At 41.3% G+C, this 8,626-nt stretch overlaps 1 protein-coding gene and 1 long non-coding RNA gene across 3 annotated transcripts; both read left to right on the top strand.

Moving 5' to 3' along the window:
• The first annotated feature begins 467 nt into the window (after nucleotides 1-467).
• LOC112554943 lies at nucleotides 468-2,554 on the top strand. The gene is made up of 3 exons (XM_025223022.1): nucleotides 468-696; nucleotides 1,026-1,384; nucleotides 1,555-2,554. The coding sequence occupies exons 1-3, from the start codon at nucleotides 506-508 to the stop codon at nucleotides 1,944-1,946; spliced, it is 942 nt and encodes a 313-aa protein (XP_025078807.1). The 5' UTR covers nucleotides 468-505; the 3' UTR covers nucleotides 1,947-2,554.
• A 2,553-nt stretch (nucleotides 2,555-5,107) lies between these two features.
• LOC112554962 lies at nucleotides 5,108-8,626 on the top strand. 2 transcript variants are annotated; one of them, XR_003097362.1, is made up of 3 exons: nucleotides 5,108-5,800; nucleotides 7,857-7,959; nucleotides 8,490-8,626. It is a non-coding gene; the product is annotated as an uncharacterized LOC112554962 (long non-coding RNA). The 2 variants fall into 2 exon arrangements; XR_003097361.1 differs by having other exon boundaries at nucleotides 5,130-5,800; nucleotides 7,716-7,959.

The following is an 8,626-nucleotide window of genomic DNA, read 5'->3' on the forward strand; positions in this document are numbered from 1 at the left end:
ACAGAGAGAGAGAGAAACAAAACATAGTAACTACTTCCAATTTTCGGTTTTGTTTCTTATCATAGAGGTGCGTTAGTAAGTCACGACAGAATACATTATCACTAAATGTATCAAAGCACTTGTAGTAAATAATGTAAATCGCTCAATATATAAATATGGCTCGTCATTTCAATAGTAAGATGAGGTCAAGTATCCAACATTCGTTTGTTATAGGTTCTGTGGTCCGGCGACAACAGTGACTGTGCCATGCACATGTCCTCCACGTGTGAGTGTCAAGACCCTGGGTGAGGCCGTGTGGTGGACAGGAGAGTGCTACACTGCTGTAATAACACTCTTCCCGGAGCAAGTTCACCTGCTACACACGGCGCCTCCCACACTCTTTGTCATCGGACCGCCCGGTACAGGTAAAACTGTGGTGCTGCTGCTGATGGCCATAGAGTGGCTGCGATGTGGTCACCACGTCTACGTTGTCAGTACGTGGTGGGGCAGTCGTGCAGCGTGCACCATGTTGTATCACCTGTTGCTGCAGACAGTAAAGACACAACAGTCAGCAGGTGTATCACCCGGTCAGCCTCACCTCCTGCAGTATGACCTTCATGGCGGTAAAGACGTGAAGAAGGCCGTCAACGACTTGTCACAGGCGGCGAGCGGAGGGTCGTTGTACGTCATCGCTGATGAAGTAGGGAGTAAGTACAGGTGAGTTGTACAACGTGTGATGTGATGATAGACACACAGGTAGATGCTATCTACATTTACTGGATTACAACTATTTGGTGCTTAACAGGTGATGTTTCCTCAACAGTTGTGACACCTGATGGAGGTGTTGTATTGTCAACATAGATTTGTTTTGAAGCATCGGCTGTTACACAGATTGTGTTGTAACACGTGTCATTATTGTGACATCACTTACTTGATGACATCATTGGTAACAATATTACACATGATACACAAACAGAATCACACATTAATAATAGTACACAGTGTAACGCGTGTAGATACATCCTATGTTACTGTCTTGACTTCAGAATCGACAACTTCCAGACTATGTGCGAGTTGCTGCTGACTCGAGTTCCTCGTCTCCATCTGTGGGCGGCAAGTTGTTACCATAGAGACACGCCCGCCCGCTGGCAAGTAGAATATTTAACCAGACCCCTCCGCTTTCCTCCGGCCGTCGTCAGGGAAGTCGAGCGGGACGTGAGGATCACTGGACAACGTGATGTACTCCCGTACAGAGAGCGAGGTGTGCCCGACCACACAGACGGCCCGCCAGTCACACGACTGTATCACCGAGGTCAGGGTCACTCAGGTGACAGGCCAGGTGACTGTGTGACGTGCGGTCGTGAGGTGGCCAGCTTCCTACACAGTCTCCGTGTTGGTGTTACAGGTAGGTGTGTGTATTGTGTAGTGTAACGTTGTTTACAGTTAAACACTTACCTATGTGATAAATAACGAACGGGTGAGAAACAGTCTTGTAAATCAGACTGTCTTAGTGACGTGTGTCTCTGAATTTACGTGATGACGTCACGATGCTATTGTTTATATCCATGTTGACAGGGACAACCACAACAACATCTGCTACATTGACCTCTACCAGTGGCGGCACAACACCACCCTGTCTACAGTGGAGAGACGTGCTGGTGTTGTACTGGTTTGACGTTAGTGATCAGCCGGGTGTGGTCACAGGACTGCAAGAAGCGGGTATCCCAGTGCGGGTGATGAAGGATGATGACATCGAGGACGTGGCCACGGCCCGCAGTGACGTGGTCTGGGTGGCGAGTGGACATCGTGTTCGTGGTCTGGAGAGAAAAGTCGTCGTCTGTCTGGAGCACTTTGATTACAGTTTATTGATATCTCAGTGTTTGCTACCTGAAAACCTGATCTCTCCCCGACTTGACCTCATGTCCCGCTGTACGTCACAACTTGTGATTGTCTCCCCTGACGACTAGCCGCTAGAAGGTGACTGACACTGACACTGACACATCTGTCACCTGCTCCCGTCGTGTGTCTCTCTTTTACACCAACAATTGTCTTTGAGTGTTTGTCCTCTTCTACACTCTGTCTACTACCATTTCGTCACCTTATGATATCATATCCCTGACTTCATTACAGATTTTTACATCATGAGGTCTGGGTCTATGTTTACAAAACAACAAGTGTCAACAAGTTTGTCTGTTCTAGAGGTGTGTGTGTGTTAATGTGTCATCATATACTTGCGTGTGACAGTCTACCAGTGTGATATCTGTGTCACTGTGTCTATAAGAGGTTGTACACGTGCTGTCAAAGGGCCTCATCAGACTGTAATGTCAGTGTCGTGCACTAAAGTGTTCAGTCTGATATTGTTTACTGCCAGTGGTAAACAAAGGGGACAGAACTCTGAGACTAAATACAGACACGAGTGGTCCATCAAAACCCGCTTGGTTTGAGTTAAGAGATTTATTGATGTAAACACAACAAACACTAGCGGCTCACTTATACAACACATGTTACAAGTTTAACTGTTTGGCACAAACACATTCACACGATGTACAAATGTTGTTTCAAATCCTTTAATAAATATCACAATGAATCTTTCAATAAAGATTTTTGTTTTCAGTTTAAGACAGGAGCAGACTGTTGTTAAGTGGTTAAAATAGTTTTAACAGTCATGTCACCCACAGGCACCACGTGACCACTGTTTCAACAAAGTCAAACAACAGGCTGACAATATAAATATACAGCAGACAGCAAATAAACAAATAAATAGCAATGACAGGATACAATACCTACGCCACAATCACATGACACTGTTACAGTTTGTCAACATCTTGTCAGAACACACATTATACCCTGACTGTGACATGTCATGACACGAAATCTCACAATCAGCCATTGCCGACGGGATGTTAGCCCTCAGTGACGTCATGTGGATGGAGGATGAAGGTGGACAGCGACTGTCGTCTTTCAGGAAAGCGATGATCACGTAGGGTGTCTATATCTTCTCAGAAAACTACAGAATCCCAAGGAATAGATGGGCGACAGTGAGAGAAGGCAGCCAATAAAATGTAAAAGCAAAGTAGACCTCATCCAGTAAACAAAGACACGTGTTTGTTTTCGATAGTTCACATCACAAGAAGTAAGATTACAGACCGAGTACTAAACCTAAAGAAAGAGGCGCTGCTACCGATGAAGATAACACCGCTCACTCAGGAAGCAGGCGACAGAAGGTAATCCCTAACGAGCAGTGCCTTTCATCTAAAAAGAAAAGCTGACAACAACGATGTGAAAAGAACGGTAGCCAACCTTTAACTAATAATAAAATAACTAAGTGATAACCAAACAAATAACCAAATAACTTGCCCTGGCTGCCTTACAACGATCACAAGGAAGAGAGTTGTGGAGTCAGTGAGACACACCTGTAGGCTACCTGGTGATAAAACATGGCTACCCTTCACATTCCTGTGTATGACATCTTTGGTATGTAAGTATTCCCGAGCATGCACTACACCCCGCAAGGTATGTGTGACCACTAGCTCTATTATATATAAATACAATCACTAGGTGTATAATAACATGTGACCTTTAGCTCTATTATATATAAATACAATCACTAGGTGTATAGTAACATGTGACCTTTAGCTCTATTATATATAAATACAATCACTAGGTGTATAATAACATGTGACCTTTAGCTCTATTATATATAAATACAATCACTAGGTGTATAATAACATGTGACCTTTAGCTCTATTATATATAAATACAATCACTAGGTGTATAATAACATGTGACCTTTAACTCTATTATATATTTATACAACCACTAGCTCTATGATTTGTTGCTGATTTGTCTGATATGACTTTCGTCAGTCTTTAGACACAATGGTCCACACGGATCCATACTGGGCCACACTGGTGTACAATAGTCCACACTGGTCCCAATGCTAAAACAACTACAAGTGTCAGTAAAGTAAACACAAAATCAAGTTCAGTCCAAAGTCCCAAAGATGGAAGAAGAGGAGACAGTAGCCGTTAGTGGAGGAAGATGTCTGTTGTAAGAAATAACGCAGCACAAGAACTGAAGAACCATCCTAAACAGAGGCAAACGGTGCAACAAACATCACAGATGAGTAGGAGACAACAAACATCAAAAGATCACAGATGAGTAGGAGATAACAAACATCAAAAGATCACAGATGAGTAGGAGTACCTCCATTAAAACTCATAACCACGAAGTTTATATACGTCTTTTGCTGTCTCACTCTTACATAAACATTTAAATAAACGTGTGATAGACAGAAGGCAGAATAGGAGAAATACCGAAGACAGCTGTGTCATGAGATAACTAGGAATAGCCCTATAACCACATGGTTGATGCTGCACTTCTGCTTCCTACACAAGTCGACCGAACGCGCTGCTAAACGGGTAGAAGGGGAAAGGGTCAGCTGATAGGAGGCGCTACATGGTGGCACCTGGCCGATGGGATGGACAAGAGGCACAAATGTCTCACCGCGGTTTATCCCCCGAATCAGTTGGGCCTGAGAATTGCTGGCTGCTTACGTCAGTATGTACCTAGTGCTGGTCGAGATGTACCTGGTGCTGGTCGAGATGTACCTAGTGCAGGACGACAGCGACATGTGTTGTTGCAACCATCTGGACACAGTAGTGACTACGAGTCTAGACGCGATTACTGACGCGCTACTGATGCGAGGGTAAGTAAGGAGGTACAGTGTGCAGGAGTTAGTCACAATGACCACCTGTCTATCAGGTGTTAGCGATGTGTCGATTGGTCAGTTGTTACGGCCTCGAGATGACGAGAGGGACACGTGTTGACGACATGCCAGTGTCAAGCGTGTCACTGCTGGTGAAAGGGGGAAACAACGGTCGTCAAGAAAATCTGAGAGTCGACCACCTGGCAAGAGACATTCGTGTGTGGAGAAAATTAAGTGGCGAATGTGTGTTGTGTGTAGTAGTTAAGGTAGAGACTTATGATACCTGGATTGTCCCCAGGGGATCGTAACGTGACTTCAGAAAACAAGCCATAAGTGCAATTTTCAAGTCATTGCATCTTTAGTAAATTCTTTAGTAAAAACTCGTGATTGTTAATAATTTTCTTGACACACTCAGTTACCTTCAGTTCGTTATTGGGGACGTACGCTGGGGGCTTGGAGTCAATAGAATTATTTCTAGCAAAATTAGTGTAAGTGTTCGCCTACACAACGGACACTGACAGTCTACATTTATCATGGTTTTGAAAAAGTAATTTAGCACGATAATTGCAAACTTTGAACGTCCGAATAATCCAAAGTGTCGATCGCTCATTCTCTCTCTGTTTACATTTGACAATTTCTTCTTATAAAATTTTAATCTCTGAATGGGAAAAGTTTGCTTTCCTATCGTCTTGTTACCATGCCTACAAGAACAAGGAAGTAAATGGTAGACAATCACGTGAGGCAACGCATTAAGTTCGGGGACTCCCCAGAGGCTATTTTTAGAACTGCCTGTTTCTTTTTTCGCCGATACCTATCGGAGACCTGTCAAAGTGTTCCTACATACTAACGTATCTAGAAAACATCTTTTGGTACAATTGGCTAACGAGGTACCTTGTATACAATACAGTCGTTACAATACGGTCTTGCACACTGAGATTCTTGGCATAACATAATCTAGTTCCGCAAACTGACCGAACGGTGTATTCTTCCGCGTCAACAGCATCATCCAAGGACAGCTAGCACGCAGCTTGCTTCTACATCCTGACATGTGGTGTTCACACACAGCAAACTGGGCTGCTCCTTCGTTCTTACTGGCTGTAGCAGCTCTTCACAGTACGTTAATTCTTTAAAATAATTAATCTTGTACATTTTGAGTAGCTTTTAAACAGTATTTCTATCGACTGTTTCCTAGACGTGCAATTTGTGTGATACACTGTCGACGGACATTTTGCGCAGCAGGCAGACGGTAATTGTGGTAATTGCCAGAGCTGAGGATCGCGAGAGAGGATCGTTCTTCAACAGATAGTGATGATAAAGAACGTTAAAAAAAATCCGATATTGCCATGCTTTTTTCTAACAATCCGCCGAAACAATGAGCTGAGATGGAATGAAGGTGCTTGAGTTAAGATGCATCGACATGGTCAACATCCTAGTTGTGGGGTTTAATTTTTGTCCATCAAACACGAGACTAGTAATAGTTCTCTGCCCCCAACCCCCACCAAGAAAGAGCTACCGAGTTTAATGTATTAAAATATTTTTATACTTAATCTTTTTATCTTTAGAAAATGATTTGCTTTGAGATCAACTTGGTAAGCGTGTGTAAAATAACACGAACTTGTATTAACGAAGTGTATGTTTGCTTGTTGTTGTTTACATCTATGTATAATTATTTTTGTTATTTCTCATGACCATGTACAAATGTTCCTGCTATACTAAGAATTAGTTAGAACATTATTACTCCTTATAAAGGCATGTTCATTTTTCGATTGTTTTCAAGACCAGCAATTCGCATGACCCGCTGTCAGCCGGCATTTTGCCCAGCAAGGAGATAAAAATTACAATAAATGCTAGAATTTCAAATCAGATAGGATTGCGAACGAAGATAGTTTTTGAAAGATAATAATATTAAAGAACGTTATAAAAAAAAAACTTCCGAGATCAGCGTGTTTCTTTATGATAATCTGACCAAAACTTTGACCAGAGATTGAAGTTACCGGAGTTAACATCTATCGTGCTTTCCCTCTTTAATTTTCTCGTTCTTAATTCGTTTTGGAGTAGTGTTTCAGTTTCTTTTTCCTTTAGATTGAGGGCTAGAGGTTAAAAAGTATAACTTTTTATAACTTATTCTGTTACCCTCGTACATAACGACTTGCCGTTTCTCCTTTTCTCGGCTTTTCTACCTTTTTCGCACTTTGTGAAGAATCAAGTCTGAAGCATTGAGCCGGGAAGCGGGTACAAAAGAAGAGGTATATGTATAACCCTAAAGAGGCCCGACAAGGATTGAGCATAAACAAGCGCCCAACCCTGTACTTTGGCATCATTGCATACAAAAGCAAGCATGCATTTTATGTAATCCTGTTGAGATACAGACTGATTCATGTACTGCTAGAAAAACTCACACATTTTCATAAAACATATTTGCATGGCACAGAACAGAGCTGACTGCGCTGATGAATCACTCATCCTATTTGTTGCTGCACTTTATGTTCCTGGTTGCTTTGTGGTTAATTGTCCTGAGTAGGAGGATCAGTGAAGGGCTGATTCTATTGTTTTTATTGATCAACACAATGACCGTTAGCTGAATCCTCTTGACAAATGTATTCATGCAATTAAGAGCACTTGTTCTCAAAGTGTCAACTAAAGTATCGGGCAAAGTATTAAATGTGAAATATAAAGATTCTGTAAGTTTTAAAATAGTGTCGTACTTGTCTTTATTATAAAGATGTAATGATAAGATCATCATAGTAATCTAAGTAATAAATATGATCACACTATTTCTACACAAAATTGGAAACGTACGTTAAAAATATTTAATAATGTTAGAATGACATCAAAATATAATTACATAATAAGTCCGGTTACACTTGCAGTATGTCTCAAGTTGTAAGCATGTGGTTCAAGAGGTAGATAATCATAATAGGTTAATGTTCACATCGTCCTTAACTAAAAATGGACAGTTTTGTTGAGATGTGAGTACTAAATTATATAAATCATTGAGGTCAATAATATTTCCTATGTCTTTTGCTAGTGATGGTGACATTACAATTTTATGCTACATGCACAATGCAAGTTGTAGTGGCTGACACTTTTGGCATTGACATTGGATGAATATGGGAGACAGTGGCTACCCGCTGAGAGACTTGCTTAGTATCCCCTTTTTTAAATGCAGACAAGGAAAAGTTCAACTGTGCCCACAGCTCAACACGGAGCACCACTGAGAGAACCAATGATGTTCTCAAAACTTGGTTTCATTTTCTTCTTGCACAACTAAGGTAAATACTGTCTTTGCTTTGTCAGACTTAAAATGCACAAGTTTTGCTTGTGGGCTTATTAGTATGTGTCTTTACTCCATGTTGTAATATATTGCACCCTTTTGTTTGCATCATGCTTTAGAAATACATAAACTCCTCCCCTTTAATATCCAATGCTTTAGAATATATTGTGTGACTTCAGATACATCCTTGCCAAAGTAGCAAAAATCATCATGTGTTCCAGTGTGCTGTCATAATTTCTAACTGAATGGTCACATTATTTAGTATTCAATTTGACTTTAGCTGTATAGCAACATCCACCTCAATCAGTTGGTCAACACTTTGAGCAGCCAGCATTACCAATTCATTTTCCATCTGTTTTTCCATCTAGTATTTGCTACCTCAGCCTGTGCCAGATTTATTTTGATTTCCATCAATTGCAATTCTTTTTTAACTCGATTCAAGTTCATTGTCCAGGAGCTACAAAGTTTTTCGTTGTCTTATCTTTGTTGTGCATTCTTTTGTATCATCAGGTATTTTGTTTTCTTCAGGTGACTCAGTTGACAGATGGAATTCTGGCTGCTTGGTACATCACCTTGGTGTGTTTTATCTGACAGTCAAAAAGATTTTTTTCAGAAATGTGCAACTGTCTAGGCATAAGCCGCTTTGATGGCTTTGAATATTGCTG

The sequence above is a fragment of the Pomacea canaliculata genome, linkage group LG14, assembly GCF_003073045.1.
Source record: "Pomacea canaliculata isolate SZHN2017 linkage group LG14, ASM307304v1, whole genome shotgun sequence".
In the NCBI taxonomy this organism is placed as follows: domain Eukaryota; kingdom Metazoa; phylum Mollusca; class Gastropoda; order Architaenioglossa; family Ampullariidae; genus Pomacea; species Pomacea canaliculata.